At 46.2% G+C, this 18,344-nt stretch overlaps 1 protein-coding gene across 1 annotated transcript in view; it reads left to right on the forward strand.

Moving 5' to 3' along the window:
- Positions 1–931: 931 nt before the first annotated feature.
- Positions 932–18,344, forward strand: part of NUCKS1 (nuclear casein kinase and cyclin dependent kinase substrate 1) — a 35,962-nt gene continuing 18,549 nt past the window's right edge. The window contains exons 1-3 of the mRNA XM_075909925.2: positions 932–1,265; positions 12,171–12,220; positions 15,982–16,087. Coding sequence (XP_075766040.1) covers positions 1,249–1,265; positions 12,171–12,220; positions 15,982–16,087 — 173 coding nt within the window. The 5' untranslated portion in view covers positions 932–1,248. The remainder of the gene's footprint in view (positions 1,266–12,170; positions 12,221–15,981; positions 16,088–18,344) is intronic.

Below are 18,344 nucleotides of genomic sequence, written 5' to 3' on the forward strand. Positions count from 1 at the left end.
TCCGTTACCCTGATATTATTAAATATGTAAAACAATGGTAGCATGCACCAGCCCCTCCAACACAAACTGATGTCTCTGCAAGTTGTAGTACGAAGGCACGGGCAGAAGGAAAGGGACGAGGCGGTAGAAAAGCAGCACTGGGACTTGAGCAGAGTGCTAGGTTTTCTTCCTAGCTCTGCCCCTGGATTGCTGAGTGAGCCTGTGCAAGTCCCAGCCCTGCTTGGTGCCTCAGTTTCCCCGGCTGGTAAAACGGGCACGATGGCTTCATGTCACCGGGCTGCTACGTGAGAACTAGACGGTGGTGTTACCACCCGCCAGGGAGAGATGCTGGTGATGGGGCAGCCAGGGGTAGCTCTGGGGAGCAGGAGGCAGGGGTTGAGGGGGGCTCAAGGCTTGTGCAATGCTGAGGGGCTTGCACCGTGCAGCTGTAGGGGGCTGGCGGGGTTAACCTACGGGAATAGCAGGGGTGGGGAGGGGCTCAGCCCCTGCCTGCATTTTCCCTCCAAAATCTACCCACGCCAGGCCGAGTGGCGAATCTGCTGATCCGGCTCCATCTCCCGGTCCGTCTCAGCTCTCACCCCAATAATAAAACCGGGGCCGAATACACCCGATGGGGATGGGGGTGGGTCTGAGAGGCCAGGCCGCGCCGCTGGGCTGCTCCACTGACAGGGCGACCCGTGGCGAATCTACCGCCACCAATGCGGGCTTGGGCTCGCGGGCTGTTATCGGCTGCTCTCTCTCATAGCAACTTGAGTGTGGGGCGTCCTCCTCTCCACCCCCCTCTGCCCCGCGGGGAGGAAGGGGTGGAGCCCAGCCCGCCGTGATGGTTCGAACAGACCAATAGCGTGGGGCGGGCTGCGCCGTCGCCCCATGAGCGAAGGAGGCGGTGCCAGCAGGCTAGGTTGTGCCGCCTCTCCGTTCGGCGCATATCCTCCGCTGGGCGAACGCGACCATTTTGCAGGGAGGGGGGGGGAGAAGAACGCGGCGAGTGGCGGGGACCCACACGGGGTGGAGAGAGAGGGGCGCGCGCACGGGGAGCGCCTTCCGGCCGGGACGGGAACGAGGCTGCCGGCGGCTGAGGGAAAGGCGGCTCCGGCGGCGCGGCCCGCGGCTCTGGGCCCAGGGATCCCGCTCGCTCCCGGGCTGGGGGGAGGGGACGGGTCCGTCACCCGAGCGAGGCTCGTCGGTTTTTAGTTCCTCCCTCTTGGCTGACAGCGCCCGGCGCGGGCCCCGATCCGGTCGGAGAAAATGTCCAGGCCGGTCAGGTGAGTCTCGGGGCGCTAGCGCGCGCGAGGGGGAGAGGGGGGGCCTCCTCCAACGTGCGGGGAGAGCGCGAGACGGGGGGAGGGGGGCAAGGCCTCCTGCCCCTGTGCCCGCGCCGGGGGCGGGCAGGCCTGCTGCGGGCCGTGCCAGGGGAGCCGGGTGTGGAGGTAACGCGCGTTGCTGCGCACTGTGGGGGAGGGGGGCGGGTTCCATCTCTGCCGCGTGCCCTTGTGCACCCTGGAAGGCCGGGGAGGGGGGCTGGGGGGGGAGGCTGCTCCCTCGTGGGAGGGGAAGGGCTACGAGCTCGCTTGCAGCGTGGTGCTCTTGTGCGCCCTGTGCGGGGACGGGGAGGGGCCTGCTGGCTCGGGGGGAGGAGCGTGGGCCTGCCCTTCTGCCCCCCGGGGGGGGGGGAAGGCTGCAGCTGCAGCGCTCCTCGTGGGTGTGTGCGCCTCGAGCGCGCTTTTGCACAGGACGGGGGTAGTTGCGTGCCGACAGCGTGCTTGTAGTGGAGGGGGCGGCGGCGTGGATCAGGCCTCCTTGCACGCCGGGGGGGGGGGAGAACGCGCCTTGCTGCAAGCTTATTGGGCGGAGGAGGGCAGGGCAATGCGCTTACTGGGCGGGAGAGCGGGCGTGCAGCAAGCTGCCCCCCATGTCGTTGGGGGCGGGGGGAAGGGGGTGAAGGGTGAACGTTGGCGGCATTGCCGTGACCCACTTTATGGGGAAGCAATCCGAGCGCATGGGTGTACGGTGATATATGTAATACTTTCGGGGAGAGGCATGCAGCGTGCCATGCTGCAGCTCTCCTGGAAAAGTGAGAGGCGATGCTCTACGTTTTTCTGGGGCGAGGGACAGGCATGTGATATACCGTAATGACCACGGCACGGGGAGGTTTTGATGGGCTCCGACTCAGTTTCGCTAGGCAGTGCTGCCGCCAATTTGCCCCGCATTTGGGGGAGGAGTTAGGAGGAGCTGCCTACTTGGGAGGGGCGGAGAGCGGAATTTAAACGCACTCCGTTTATTCTATATCGTTCTCAATTGCTGAGAGACTAGTCATTAAATGGTAGGTCGGGGATGAGGGAACAGTGAAGTTGGGCTCTAGTTATTCTTTCTTCCCACTTCAAAAGAAGGTAGGTGGTGATGCCTCCACCTATTTTAATGGTGTTGGACCTGGGTTCTGATAGCCAAGAGTTTCTAGGGAGTATGAACTACAATGCTGGATTGTGATAAGGTTGCAAATGTGAAATGCTGTAAAATTTTCTAATGTGCATGATTGTAGCCTGCCTATAAATACAGAGTGAGAGAGAACTTGAAATTACAGGTTGTCTTTTTAAGCTTAAAACATGGACAATTTGTTTTCAGAAGAAGGTTGTAATATTAATTAGCTTGACTTTTATTTTAGAATAACATAATATGAATGGTAGACGTTCATTATGTGTTTTAAAGTTGGGGTTCAAATTTGGCAAATATTTTTAGAAAATTGGACTACTTTGCTAAATGTCCCCAGGTGGGGAGGCATTTAGTACACTGGTAGTTGAAAACTAATCTTAGCTTTCTGGTCTCCAGTGTATTTTGACCAATAATTTGTACATAAGGATGATTATATCTCATAGGTCAGGTCTGAAAATAATTGCTCAGGGGTTCAGATGGTTTTTTCTCTTTTTCTATGAAACATTTAGTGGCCCAGCTACATTAATAATGTTTGAAGCATCCACTTCTACCTTTTGCAAGGCAGACTGCTGTAACTAGATGGATAGTGGTCTGAACTTGAATGACAGTGCCTCCATTCTGGAATACAGTGTTGATGCTACTTTGCTGCTCAGTGTGATTTTTAGTATACATTCAGATAACGACTTGGAACCTTACTACAGGTAGGGTACGTGCGTATTTTTGAAGTATGGCTTCTAAAGTTTTTATAATTCATAATTCTTTATTATAACTATAACCCCCCCCCCAAAAAAAGAAACCATACACAGTAGTAAAAGATGGAACTTGCTTTAGCACTGATCTTCAGTAGAGTTGTGTGATAATAGAGTATTCCAAAATTGGAGCCAGCAGTCCACAGTCTGGTTGGTTATAACATGTATTTGAAAAATGGAAGAAATTTTCAACTGCAAATATATTCAACACATCCTCCTCTGGTATTAGTTAATTGGAAAACTCTGCATATAATTTTAAAGCCATTGGTTTCAAAATATGGTTTACATGAGGATACGAGTGTTACTGTACTGTTAATGAGATGGTGTGGGGATTAAGTAATACCTATTAAGGGATCGGCTTCTGTTGGTGAAAGACAAGCATTCAAGTTTGGGCAAAGCTCTTCTTCTGATATTATTAATGCGAGATACGGGGAAAGGCTTCCATCACTGCTGACATGAGATAAGTCAACTCCATGATGGGAATACGAACATGTTCAGTGGCCTGTATGAAATGAATGCATGGTCTCTGTTCATTTCTGGTTGAACAAGTATCCGTTTAAAAAAATACCAACCTAAATGCAATATGGGGATAACCAGTGTGGGGATAGTGGAGGAAGTTTGAACTTAGGGATGTAAAATCCAGTTTAATTAGCTAACCAATTAAATCACGCACCCCATCTGCCTCTCTGCCCATACTGGACCCTGTGGGGCTGGAGCAACCTCCTGCCCATGGCAGCTTTTTCTGGCTGCCACAGGCTAACGGTAATTGATGAGACTCAGGGTGAGGCTTACCAGTTAACCATTACCATCCTCTCTGTTAGTCATCATCTATTCTGATGTGTAAATTGAAATAAAAATGTATAAATCTTAGGCACTCTTAAATTACAGTTTTTGTATTTCTTTGTATTAAATCTTATATGCATTTGGGTATTTAAAATCTAATTTGTTAAAGTTTAATTCACTGCACTTCTGCTTTTCAGTTGTCAGTTTCACTTTTCTTGTCACTCTTACAGTGCTTTTGTACCAATCAAAAATCTTGTAGAACAAAATTATGCAGGCAGGTTTCTAAATCCAGTGTTTTAACTAGGATCTTTTAAAAGAGAAACATGCATTGATTAAAAATTCTCTAAAGCTTTGAATTTTACAAAACATTAATTTTTAGACCTATATCTGAGTTTCAAGTACCTTCAGTGGTGAATATTACTCTAAGGCTTTTACTGATCAGGGAAGGGAAACCATTTTTGGGCTCAGGGTCTGCAGATCCACAGAAGAATCAATCGGACCTCAGACAAGTGAGAAACAAAAACAAAGAAACCCCAAACCCTCACTGATGTGGCCCCGAACTTAGAAACAGGAAAGAGACTCAAGCTCCAGCACCACAGGAGTGAGGCTGGGGAGTACAGAGGCCCAGGACTAAATTAACTCTTCTGGGGACCCAAAGCTAGTGGATTTTGTGTGGGGGGGTCCCAGGCTCTGGGGTGAGGCCAAAAATGAAGGGTTCAGTGTGCAGGAAGGATCTGCTGAGGATAGGGGTGCAGAGTCTGGATGGGAGGTGTAGGTTGTGGGAGTTGGGTCTGGTCTACAAGGGAGGGTGCAGAAGCAGGTTGTGGGCACAAGGTCTTGATGGGAGGGAGAGTGCAGAGATGGGAGTGGGAGGGATGATGAGGGAGGGAGGCTGCAGGAGTGGGGTGGGGGGTGCTTATGCAGCACAGGTGTCTCATCACAGCTCTGCAAGCTGCAGGGAAGCACCCCTGCAGGCACACCCAATCACTCCCATTGGCTGTGTGGCTGGAACATTAGTGCTGGCTCCTGTTGCTGTGATCAGAGGATGAGCCCTGTGAGGTGTATCAAGGCAAGCCACCCTCTGTAGATGTTCTCCTCTCTTCCCTCCCTCAGGTTTAGATGTTTACTGTTAGAGTGGTGCCGTGATGCTCCTGCCAGAGTGGTAGGGGAAGTATTCTCTTGGTTAGAGGTGTTAATGTCAAAGCTTACGCGTGACTATGCAACTCCAATTCTGTACCTGGGCAATTTAAGAAAATTAAGGAAGAGTGCTTCTTGAAAGCTTGAATTTATAGCTTTCCTGTTCCCTTTTTCCTTGGAATTGTCACTTCAACATACATAAAATAACAGACAAATACAATTGACTTTCAGCCACCTGCTATCTTTATTGTACTTTTCTCTCTATATAAAAATTTTCCTGCCACACAGAAGGGGGGGGGGGGTTGGTGAGTGTAGCAAGCAGTGGGTGCATCCCCCTAGTGTCTTCATCATATTTCTAGTGTTTTCTAAAAAGTTTTTGTTGGTAGCTGGCTTTAATGGAGGATGTGCACACAACTGTTTAAACCTGTGTTTCCCAAATGGTGTGTATATTCCCAAAAGTGAAAATACGGGTTCCATGAGAAAATTCCATTACAATGACATTTTGATTTAAAAAATATTTAAGCATTTATGAATTTTATTGAAAACTGTGTAATGCCAGCTTAGCAAGAGAGTGGGGCTGATGATGCCACTACTCAGCACTGCACAAGCAATCAGTCAGTGGTGCAGTTGCCTATTATATACCACTGTAAATCCCTGTACTCACTCTCAGGGAGCGTGGATCATGTGGGTGACCGAATACGAATATACTAGCGCTGCGTCGGACAAAGTCGAAGCTTCAGCTGTCAAACCAGTTGCTATGGGAGTATGCAGGCAGTGCTCTTGCTAATACTTTACTTCAGTATAATCGTGTGATTTCTTGTATTTAAAAATTTAACCGTGACACACATAAATTGACTGATTGTAGATTAATCTACATATCATGATCTTGTTTAGCATTTGTTTATTATTATCCTTACTTATTTGTCGTCTATTTTTTCAGCTTCATATAGAAAACTTATTAGGGGTTCCGCAAAATTCTTTCAGGTTTAAAAGGGTTCTGTGGCCAAATAAAATTGGGAATCACTGGGTTAAACTGTTGCTGTATTAATCACTTAAATGTTTTTTTTTTTTTTTTTTTTGGAGCTGCAAGGCAGACATTTCTCTAAAATTGCAGTTACTACCATTAGTGCCCAGTCTTAGATGGCTTGTTTCACCAAGTCAAGGCCTAAATGATCATCTTCTGTAGCTGGAGACCTCTAGGCTGTCAGTCTGGTTAGAGAATAGTTTTTAAAGAGACTCAGGGCTTGTTTGCACTAGCACTTACATTAGTATAACTTATAGGGATGTGAATGGGTGACCGGCAGCCCCATTTTGCTGGTTTTTACATCCTTAATAACTTAAATTGCTTAGGAACATGTGAAAAGCCGCGCATGCTCCAGGTGGCATGGATTGCAGATCTGGGTGCCAGTGTGGACAATGCCATGTAGACAAGAAAGCTGCTTCTGCTGACAAAGCTACTGTCTCTCTCAGCAGTGCAGTTATGCCAGATGGCCATTGGCTGTCTACATTAGAATTGCCAAAGTGGTGCAGCTGCACCAATAAAGCTGCACTGCTCTAGCGATTCTAGTATAGACTAGCCCTTACACAAATAGTGAGTTGTCTTAGGCAAATAACTTGTTAGGCATAAGCATTGAAAATCAAGAAATTTAATGTAGTCTGTTTAGTTAAGGCCAGAAATATAGCATTATATATGAATGTGGCAAGCAGATAGGTCTAGAAATATTTCTAGACCTAAAATGACAAAATGGTGATTTAAATGGGAATGCTTCCCTGTGCTGTGTTGAAACCAAACTACAGCTTCCCTGTCAACTGGATGAGAACCAGAAAGTGAAACTGAGCGCACTTCTGTTCAGCAGTCCAAGCTGAATGGAATCCAAAAAGGCAGTAGCATAAAATGGTGAAAAGCTACCTGTGGTTTTAGAACTATTTTGTTGTTTATAATGGTATTCGTTGAACATTAAGTAATATTTTTTAATTATTTGCCTTATTAGTCTCACTGTTAAGCATTACCTGAGAGGTAGTAGAGTGTTTGTACCAGCACTCATTTAACCAGTTTGCTAGGCAATGTAGCCAGTTGCTGGCTTTTCAGGATTTACTCTTCCTCCCACGCTGCACTTGCTGAGCAGACAGGAGCCAAGCTTATTTTTTTCCTTTAAATTTGAATTTCAAATTCATATGTCACTGTAGTGCTAGGCAGAGACCTTGAGGTTAAGCACCTCATATAAAGCAGGGATAAAAAATTGTAACATTCCTTCGAAAGCTATCTGTGTGCCACAATCTTGAGCTTTTATCTGCTAATATGGTGGCTTTTATGTACTAATATTAAGTTTGGGAGTGTCTTTTTTGCTGAAGATGGCATACAACTACTCAAGCAATACTTAAAAATATACTATACTGGTACAGCGGCAGCAAGGGGGAGGGAAATGTGTGTAGACGACAGGATTAACTGATGATCGTGTAGTCGTGTACACGTTGACCTATCTAATGTAGACTAAGGATTTTAAGAGATTAGGTAACTGACTTATTGTATAAACTATACAATGAGTCAATCAGGGAAGGTGCTCAGTCCTGGCTTGTGCCAGGTCCAGGAGCTACCTCTGCTGCAGCTTAAAGGTAGTAAGAGCAACTACATTTAAAATGCAGAGCTGCAATGGGGGTAGGTCCTGGACCTGGCACAAGCCTGGACTGAACTGTGCTGTGCTGTGCTGTTGTCTCTGATAGGCAGCAGTGGGGATTGGGGGGGGGGAGGGGGGGAAGATGGCGCCAGCAGCACCACGGACACAGTGCTGGGGAGAAACCAGTTTGCACTTCCCCTCCCCCAGCTCCTGTTTCCCATCCCCCTTTCTGCCTCTGACACAGAGGCAGCAAAGGGTGGAATGTGATAAGTTGACTTGACTACCTGGTAAGCCTAGGTTTATTTCATAGTCGGCTACTACACTACTCGCTTACATTCCTAGTGTAGACCTGGCTTGAACAGTTTGTGCTTAACTTCAACTTGTAGAAACAACAAGTATAGTTGAATATTTGAGTGTGCTTCTCCTTTTGCACATGTTTATGTTGAGAACTTCTTTCCAGAAATTTCTTGTCTTTCTGTATCTGTCTTCCTATGTCTCTGTAGTTGTTCTTTCTTTTGTCCTGCAAGGCGGAAAAGAACAGCCTATGTTATACAGTTGTCTAGCAATTTTTATCGCACTTGCTCTAAAAATCAATATTGCTGTAGACTAAGTAATGAGAGAGCACAGTAGGGACCATCTTGCTAGCCCTACCTGTAGGGCATAATGCTTGGAAGTAGTAAAGAAGCTTAGAATGTTTTCATTATTTGAAATTGACGTAATTTGCATTTTAAATCTGTATATTACATTATTTTAATATTGTGACTAAATCAGGTGAAACCCTTTATGACTACCTGTTTCTTGCAAGGTGCTTATCTGGCCATTTACATTGTGTTCAGTAGGTCACTGACATGAAAACAATTGTCTTGTGAAATTAATGGACTGTGCAGCAAAATTACCCTCGGTTTTTGTTTTAAGGAGGAAGTGTTTATTTTGTGTGCATGAGTGGATGTACTCCAGATGAAACTTTGTCTCATTTGGTGCTCATGCTTCTCTTTAAGTACTTCAAAAATATAATTCCTTCTCCCACTTCACAGCAGAAAAGCTGAGTTAGGCTCCAGGAAGGCTAATAATTGAAGCAGAAATTAGAAGTTGAGGTTTTTTGTGGTGTGACCTCAGTGAATCCTGCCAATGGTTACATTCACACTGGAAGACTTACCTGGCAATGCCTGGGTCCTTCAGGGCAGGGGGATGGTATAAGGGGAGGCTAGGGACATGGGGGGCGAGGGGGAACAGGGATCAGGATGGGAGGGTGAGGGGCTCAGGACATGGGTCTTGGGGTCTAGTGGGGTTCAGGGAAGGGGTGGGAGTAGCTGCTGGCACAAGACAGTGGAGGCTCTTCTCCCTCCTTCCCTCCACCTGGGGTGCTCTCTCCTTCCCCATAGGCCCTCCCAAGGTGGAGGGATTGATCCAATGGCAGGCAAGAAAGTGTGGCCCCATCCCTGCTAGCCACTCTCTTGGTAGTACAGCTTCCCCCAGTCATCAGTTTGCATATAGCTCTCCCCTGCAGGTTCACTGTCCCCAATGGCCACTCTCAGTATTGTGTCCGTCTGAACAGCCACTCCCTTTCCATGTTATGGAAAACAGTTCAGTTCCCGGCACTTCCAGTTTTTGTGGCACAACCAAACCTTGTCCTTGTTTTCAGTTAGGACAAGAGGAAACTGCTTCCCAAATTTGGTGGTCCTACCTCTTACCATTTAAGAGGAGTTCTTGGACAGATACACACTTCTAAAATGTTTACAACTTTCAGATTACAGATGAGTGAACAGTGTCATTTATTGAATCTGTACTTAAATTCTCTTATTGGTTGCTTTGGATTCAACTTTGCACAAGTCTCACTGCTCACTTCTTGAATTGTATTTTTTTGAGAACGTTAATGTAGGGTTGAAGTTGAATTATGGTACTTCCTCTTTCTCTATGCTATTCTTAATAGCCATGAATTGAGAAAGCTTGGAAGGAATTTAAAGGAGTTGACAGCTGTTGTCAAAGTAGGATTTCCTTCTAGCAAAAAGACATACCAAGAATGCATTGTATTAATCTCAGTGTCACTCCATTCTGGAAAGTGAATGGCATTGTGTGGTTCTGTTTGATTTAGTGGCTCTGTCAAATTTAGGAGGGGGAGGGAGTTTGGGGTTCAGGTGCAGGGTTGAGTCTGATCACAGCACTCTTCTAATCCATATAATATTGGGCAAGTCACTTAATGTCTTGTACTTCACTTTCCCATTTCTAAAAGTGAGATAACTACCCACATGATAAATGCATTTGAGGATAAGTTCCTCACAGCTTTTGGATTTCTGATACTGCAGTGATTGTTATAGAAAAGCCTATGCTTTTTTAGATTTAAAAGGAGGACTTCCATGGGTGCTGCTTAACCTATGATCTCAGTTAATCACTGGTATTAGATAGCAAAGTCAGATTCTGGCCCTGCAATTGTAACTTTATTAACAATATTATTTTTATGAGCCTGAATAGATTCCAGTGAGCATTTGCATAGCTGTGTAGGTTTTATAGGGCTAACAGGACTCTAGTAATACCTCATCAAGAATGAAAATCGGTTGGATGCCGTGTTCGCTTTGATTCTTTGTTTATGTTCATGCGTGGAACAAATTTTATATGCACCAGTATAGAGATGATATGGGACACAGAATTTTCATATTAGTGAGCATAAAATTCATTCTGCATATGAAAGATCTGTGGTAGGGATGGGGCTGAGGGCTTCAGAGTGTAGAAGGGGATTGGAGGAGATGAGGGCTCTGGCCTTGGGCGGGGGGGGCGGGACTGGGATGGGGCATGTTAGGTGCAGGAGTGGGCTTCAGGGTGGGGCTAAACAGTGGGTGGGAGTTAGGGTGTGGGTGGGACCCAAAGTTGGGCTATGGGATTTAGGGGGGGGAGATAAGGTGGTTGAGTAGGCTCTGGATTGGGGTGCAGAGCCTAGGAGTGTTAGGTTGTGAGGGGGCTTAGGGTTTGGTACATGGAGTGCTTAGCTGGGGGAGGAGCAGGCAGTCCTGTGCTACCCACTGCTCCCCTGAATTTCCTGGCCAATGGAAGCTTTGGGGCAAAGCCTCCAGGTGAGGGCAGCACTAGGACAGAACCTCCCTGCATTTGCAGTGACAGGACTGCAGCCTGGTGTGGGGAGGAGGAACAGCGGCATGCATAGCTGCCTTTAACCCCCACCCCACAGGAAGGGCTGGCCCAGAGCACAGGGGCTTCAGACAAGTGTCCCAGGCAGCAACCTCTAAAGCCCTTTTCTTAATCTAGCCTGCTGCTGGCTCCGGGGCAGAGGAGGCTACCACGGTTCCATGAGCTGCAGCTCCAAGTCCCTGAAATGAAATTGATATTAACCATGAGAATCCAGAATGTTAAACATGACTCAGCTTCCCAACACTCCTCAACTTTCACTCTTAACTGGTCAGCTTTCATTCTTGTCTCGTTCTCTAAGTCATTATGAAGCTGTAAAGGATAGGTGGGATCTGTGTTTTTTTTTTTTTTAACCTTTCTGGCATTCTTATGTATCCCAGAAGAAATGAACAATTGGGAAGTAGTCGTCTTTCCCATTTCAGTCTCTTCTTAATCTCGAAAATGCTATATATGATTGCTTGGTATATTCAAATATTTTGATTATAGGGTTATTCTGTGAAGAAGCTTCAAATTTAAAGGTCAAAGTATTGTGAAATGACAGGCATTGTCACTGTTATCTTCGTTTAAAAAAATAATTTTCCCTCGTCTTGTTGAAGGTCACTGAATTTTGTGTAAAGAGCAGCTAATTGCCTATGAAAAACTTGTACAAGCAGTTCTCCTGGTCTTGAATGACTCCTGTATTAACGGCATGTGTATGACATAAATATCAGTTCACCTGCTCAATCTGCACCTGAAGTCAATCTGATTTTGATACTATTTCTAAGCAATCATTTTGTGTCATTACTTTTTAAAAAAAGATTTACCCATGCTTTAAAGATGATTCTCAAGAACTGTAGCTGAATATACTACATCAACACAACACTAGATATTTTATCGAAGGTCTATATGTGCGTAGATAAAGGTGGCTTTGTATAACTGCACTGAGAATACTGTTCAGAAATTCAGTAGTGCTTTAAAAAGCCAAGTGATGGACATCTGTTCACAGTCTCTAGTAGGAACTGGGACTTTCGGCGTGTGTGTGTGTGTGTGTGTGTGTGTGTGTGTGTGTGTGTGTTTAAATGAAAATCTGTTTAGTCTTAAATCCTAATGGCTCCACAGGAAGTTGCTGGAGCATTGATCCTGTGTTCATTTCTGGACGTTAAAATACAGATGTCTGAGTGTTTGGAATTGTTGCGCTTTGGAGGTGTTGATGGATAATGACTTTGAATTCTACAGCAGAAAACAAGAGTGATGCTTTTTTTTTCTTTTCAGTTTGAAGACCGTGTCTTTCCAAGAATATAAGTTAGTTAAACTTTACACTTTTTTTTTTTTTTTTTAACAGGAACAGAAAGGTGGTCGATTATTCACAGTTTCAGGAATCAGATGATGCTGGTAAACTTATTTTGGTCTTATCAGAAAAAAATTATGAAATTTTACTTCAACATGGCTATGAATTTTTATGGGTTTGAAAATGTAAATGTGTAGCTCAATATTTTTAATGTAGTAAAAAAAATCTTATTTTAATGCTTGTACTATAACTCCTAAAAGCTTTTCTTGGTTTGTAGTTGGCAGAATATTCCTGAAATTACTGCCATGTACTTTACCTCAGTCAATTTATTAGTTTATATAATTGATCCTAGCAAACGGGTTTTTTCTGTGAATCATCTTTTTTTAGTTATTTGCATATTCATGTTAATTTGATATTTTTGGAAGCCATATGGATAATGTTTTATTTTCTTGGAAAGTAGACCTGCTGCTGCTGTCTGCTAATTTTGGTTATATTTAGGGATGTTAGATATAGTGTATTTTAGTAATCATGTAGTCGCAACAATTTTTAGCAGTTATACGGTTACTAAAATACTTCCCCGGAGATGAGGTCAGCAGCTAGTGTGCTCCCAGCCCTCTCCCGAGGAGGTGCCTGCCACTCCAATCTGTGGCCTCTGCATCAGAGGCAGCAGTGTGGGGCAATAGGCAGAGCTGGTCCGTGAGGGGTGCAGTTTTAAAAATAGGCTCCCTGCACAAACTGGCTGCCAGCCTGCACTGCTGCCTCTTATAGAGGCAGCAGTCCTTGTCCGAAGGGGCCCAAGCTCCCAGCAGTCAGAGGCTGCTCCTAGTATTCCTCTTCCCCTCTCCATCAGTGCTGGTGGGGGAATCAGCTTTTTAAGCAGGCCCCCGTTGAGCACCAGGTATCGCCTACCTGCCCGTTCTTCCCCTTGCTGCAAGGAAGGCAGACAGCTCTGCAGAGCCAGCATATACAGAGAGCTGCAAGCTCCTGGCTCCCCCCTCCTCTCCACTCCACGCTACTGCCTCCGGGTATGTCTACACTACAGAGTTAGTTCGAACTAACGGATGTTAGTTCGAACTAACTTTCATAGGCGCTACACTAGCGCTCCGCTAGTTCGAACTTAATTCGAACTAGCGGAGCGCTTAGTTCGAACTAGGAAAACCTCATTTTACGAGGATTAAGCCTAGTCCGAACTAGCTAGTTCGAATTAAGGGGTGTGTAGCCCCTTAATTTGAACTAGTGGGAGGCTAGCCCTCCCCAGGTTTCCCTGGTGGCCACTCTGGCCAACACCAGGGAAACTCTATTGCCCCCCTCCCGGCCCCGGACCCCTTAAAGGGGCACGGGCTGGCTACAGTGCCCGTGCCACGTGCAAGCCTGCCAGCACCCAGCCAGCAGACCCTGCACCTGGCACGATGCCCCCCAGCCCTCCCCCTCTTCCTGGGACCAGGCTGGCGGCTCCCGGGAGCTTGCCCGGGACCGCAAGAGGCGGGCACCCGCCTGGGCTAGTGCGGACATCGTGGACCTCGTCCACGATCTCCGCACTAGGCACAGGAAAGTGGCCATCTAGAGCAGGAGAGCTGCCAGCCTGGCCACCCAGGAGCAGGTGTGCATGAAAATCAAGGGGGGTCCACTGAGACCCCTGACCCTGAGCCCTGAGCTTACAATGGCTGTCCTGGGTCAGACCAAAGGTCCATCTAGCCCAGTAGCCTGTCTGCCAACAGCGGCCAACCCTAGGGACCCTGGAGGGGATGGACCGAAGACAGTGACCAAGCCATTTGTCTCGTGCCATCCCTCTCCAGCCTTCCACAAACCTTGGGCAGGGACACCACTCCTACCCCCTGGCTAATAGCACTCCATGGACCCAACCTCCATCACTTGATCTCACATCCCTTTAAACTCTGTTCTAGTTCTAGCCTTCACAGCCTCCTGCAGCAAGGAGTTCCACAGGTTGACTCTTTGCTTTGTGAAGAACAACTTTCTGTTACTAGTTTGAAGCCTGCTACCCATTCCTTTCCTTTGGTGTCCTCTAGTCCTTCTTTATGGGAACTAATGAAGAACTTTTCTGTATGCACCCTCTCCACCCAACTCCTGCTTTTAGAGACCTCTATCCTGTCCCCCCTCCGTCTCCTCTTTTCTAAGCTGAAAGGTCCCAGTCTCTTTGGCCTCTCTTCATATGGGACCTGTTCCCAACCCCTGATCATTGTAGTTGCCCTCCCCTCTCCCACCCTCTCTCTTCCCCTCTCCCACATCCTTTTCCCAGTCTCCCCCAGTTTTGTTCAATCAAGACAGATTCCATTTTTGAACACAATTGTCCTTTATATTGTACATCAAGAAAAGGGGCTAGGGAAGGGTAAGTGGAAGGAGGTGAGGGAGGAATGGGGCACGAGCCCCCGATGGGGAGGACTGGGCTGGCTCTGCGGGCGTCTGGGTGTGGAAGCTCTCCTGCGGCAAGTGCAGCCGGTCTGATGGCCGAGTGCTGTGATGTGCCCAGTGTGGGTACTCCGGGCACTCCAAGCCAGGACTGGTTTGCAAGCAGGGCACCCCTGAGAACTGTCTGTCCGGGGTGGGGGTCGGGTCCCTTTAAGTGCAGCCCTCGGCTAGCCTGAGACAGCATCTCCACGCTCTAAGTCCTCCTGTGATGCCCTGCCGGCACTGCTTTCGGCCATCCTTAAGCCCGGTTCAGGGTCCACTTAATGTGGACATGCTAGTTCGAATTAGCAAAACGCTAATTTGAACTAGTTTTTAGTTCTAGACGCGTTAGTTTGAATTAGCTTAGTTCGAATTAGCGCTGTAGTGTAGATGTACCCACAGATAGAGAGGCTTCAGTGCAGCTAAGGGTGAGGGAGGCAGCTCTATGTGAGCCAATAGGCATAGCAAGCTGGCTTCCTGCATGTACTGGCTCCTGCCTGTCCTCATACTTTGTGCTGCTGCCTTTCTATCAGAGGCAAGCACCAGCGTGAGGGAGGAGCAGGTGAGGCACTGGGATCTGGCACTTGTGGGGAGCTGGCTTCTAAGCTGGCTCTCCCCCACAAGTTGGCTCCTACCTGCCCTCCATAATGCTTCTTCTGTGGGAGGCAGCAGAGCGGGGCAGGGAGCTCTGTGGGAACCAGCACATGCTGAGAGCATGTATAAGCTCCTGGGTGGAGCGTCCTTCTCTTCCCTCCTCCTTCCCCCCCGCACTGCTGCCTCTGATACAGTGGAGGGGAGGAGGGCATTGTGTGTAGTCATTTGGATTAACTGATAAGCCTAGACTTATCGATTGATCGTTTAAATTACTATACGCTAGCATGCCTAGTTATATTGATGCTTAGTAGAAACTGTTATTAAAGTTTGTCCAGTTCTTAACTGCAGTACTATTGATAGTATTCTTTAAATGTTGTGCATAAATTGGTACTTAAAATGATTTTGTGAAAGACCTTACACTTAATTTTGTCATCACAAGAACACAGGGTTCTTAACTATCTACAGAGTGGGAGGATTTTTTGGAATAAAAGAACACCTAATATAAGAAATAGGTGCAAATTTTAATGGATTTATATATAATTCTGAATATAAAACGGTATGGCTCTGATTCTTCATAAAATTCTGATTAATTGTATTTACTATGATTTCTGCATCTTAAATTTGTGTAGCTTATTATGCATTTCGCAGATATACAGGTTGAATATAATGCTTCAGTGAAGTTGGATTGAAGTTTCGAAGATTTGGGTTTTTGACAGGGTGCTGATCTGTTCTCTTTTAAAATGGTGTGAATTGGTAACTTTATGGCCTACTTGAAGAGGTAGTACTCTTGGCTATTTAGATTGTTGGAAGTTACAGCAAATAGTTTACTTCTTTTCAAAACCATTTCCTCCACTGTACTGTCCAGATGAAGATTATGGAAGAGATTCGGCCCCTCCAGCTAAAAAAATGCGTTCATCTCCCCGAGAGGCTAAAAATAAGAGGCGGCCTGGGAAGAATTCTCAGGAGGACAGGTAAGAAGTTGTTTCTGTTACTTCTGATAGCCCAACACTAGATGTACCATGTAATTCACAATGATTGTAAGTCTTGTATACTTTATTTCACTGAAGCCTTCAACACTAGCTGGTATGGTGAGGCGTTTGAAGTGGTTCTGGAAAGAGTGAAGAAATGCTAGTCCTGGAACAGTCCCCTAACCTTACATCTAAAGCTCATTTATTTTAAGCTTAGGGTATATAGGCAACTCCAGTTAAATAGTATCCTAGTAGAAGGATTACAAACCTTCCAGTACTTGTTAACCATACATGTGGCCTCATTCTGTTTTCTCTGGTCTCTTATATGGGGGTCAAGACTTCTAAACTTTTGCATTTGAGTGTCTAGATTATGGATGTAAGTGACTAGTTGACTACCCGATAAGCATATGACTTGATTAGTTCCCCCCGTACAGCAAGAGGCCAGAGCAGGGGCCAGTGCTGGGGGGAGCTGGCTTAAAAGCCAGTCGTCCCTCTCTCCTTCCTCCTTCTCCCCCCCGCCCTCCCCAGCACGGTCTCCAGCGGGGGTGGGGAGCACAAAAGAGGTAGAGGTGCAGCAGGGAACCTGATGGGAGCGGGGAATGAGCTGATTCCTGGTTCGTGCCTGGTCCCAGATGCTGTGCCTTTGCTTTTTAATAGGGCTGTCAATTGATGCATGTTAATGCAGAGCACAATTAACACGTTAATTTTTTTTAACATGTTAATCACAGATGTTTCTGTGGCACTGCCCCCTTTGAAACGCTGCCAGGGCATTTCAAAGGTGCAATGCTGCACTGAGCCGTTGCGCTGTCCCTTTGAAATGCAGTGGCAGTGTTTCAGAGGGGCAGCGCAACACGGAGCCTGGGGTCACTGGAGTCCTCTTATTGTTTTACAACAAGACTAATCGTAATTCACTTTTTTAATTGCTTGACAGCCCTACTTTTTAAACCTCTTTTTAAATACCTTTAAAAGGCTGAGCCGAAGCAGATTTAGCTCCAAGTTTGGGAGCTAACCCTGCTGTGGCTCTGTGGTTCCCCCCCTTATCCACTAATCAAGTAGTCAATTAACCACAATGTACATCCCTAGACTAGATAGGAGCCATGACTTCAGCTGCCAGTCTTACAGATTTTATTTATGTGGCTTGATCTATAAGTGTAGTACTTTTGCTCCCCCCTCCTCTTATTTGACATTTTTCTACCCTTCACGTGTAATTTGTCACTGTGTTGTATGTAAATTGGCCCTTTCACGTGACTGACTGAATGTAGTCTGCTCTCTAAGGAATGGTATTAATGTGGATTTGGGGACTTTTACTTCTAAATCCTGAAGGCTTGATAGATACTGTAGTCTCCTTGCTGAAAGTAAAAAGGGCAGACATGTCCCACAAGAAAAACATGTCGTATCTTTGCTACATGCTGGCAGACTCCATGTTGTATAACAGCATATCTTATTGTAGGCATAGAGTTCTTACATCTCTTGGGCCAATAGATGGAGCTAACCAAATGAGCATTGGAGAAGCTCATCTACTTCAGAGCAAAAGAGTCATCCACTGAACTCTAGTTATGGCAAATAGTTCGCTTTAGATATCTAGGGTCTGTGGAGTTCACAGAAATCTAGGGTCTGTGGAGAGCACTCTAGGTACTGAATCTGTGCTGAGTTGAAACATTTAAAAGCATTGAAGGAGCCAGGTCATTACACACATAATTGCGGGTAGGATGCATAGTCTCTGTAAGCTTTCTAAAATGACAGGACTGTTGCTGACCAAGCCTGCATAATGAGATTGGATACTGAGATGCTTTTTCCTCATTCAAACAGGTAGTGAAGCCAGGCATAAGACACATGTCACTAGTGCTTCAGCATTAAAATCACTTTCTGGAGCTAGGCAACTAGAACAGGAGCAAGTAGGATAGTATGACCTAAGAAATTTGGCATAGCACAAAAGCAGGTGGATTATCAGCGTGATATATTTCAGTGTCTCCATAGTTTTATAGTGCTTTACATTAGTTGTTGGATCTGATGGAAAAAGCCCTTAAATTATTCTTAGCAGGACAAGAAGCATTAGCAGTAGGCATGACTTACTAATTCTCCACTTTCATAGTTTGTCTGACATTCAGTCCATTTCTAAAACAAAATGCCTTACTTTGATTACTGATGTTGCTCACAAATGTAAAGGGAGACACCTCTTTAAGTGAAGATCTATCGAAAAATTGCCTGCACCTGTCAAGACAGGACAAAAAATTTTCTTCACATCTGCCATAAACCGAAA

This window comes from Pelodiscus sinensis, chromosome 27 (genome assembly GCF_052426305.1).
Source record: "Pelodiscus sinensis isolate ZL-2025 chromosome 27, ASM5242630v1, whole genome shotgun sequence".
NCBI classification, from domain to species: domain Eukaryota; kingdom Metazoa; phylum Chordata; order Testudines; family Trionychidae; genus Pelodiscus; species Pelodiscus sinensis.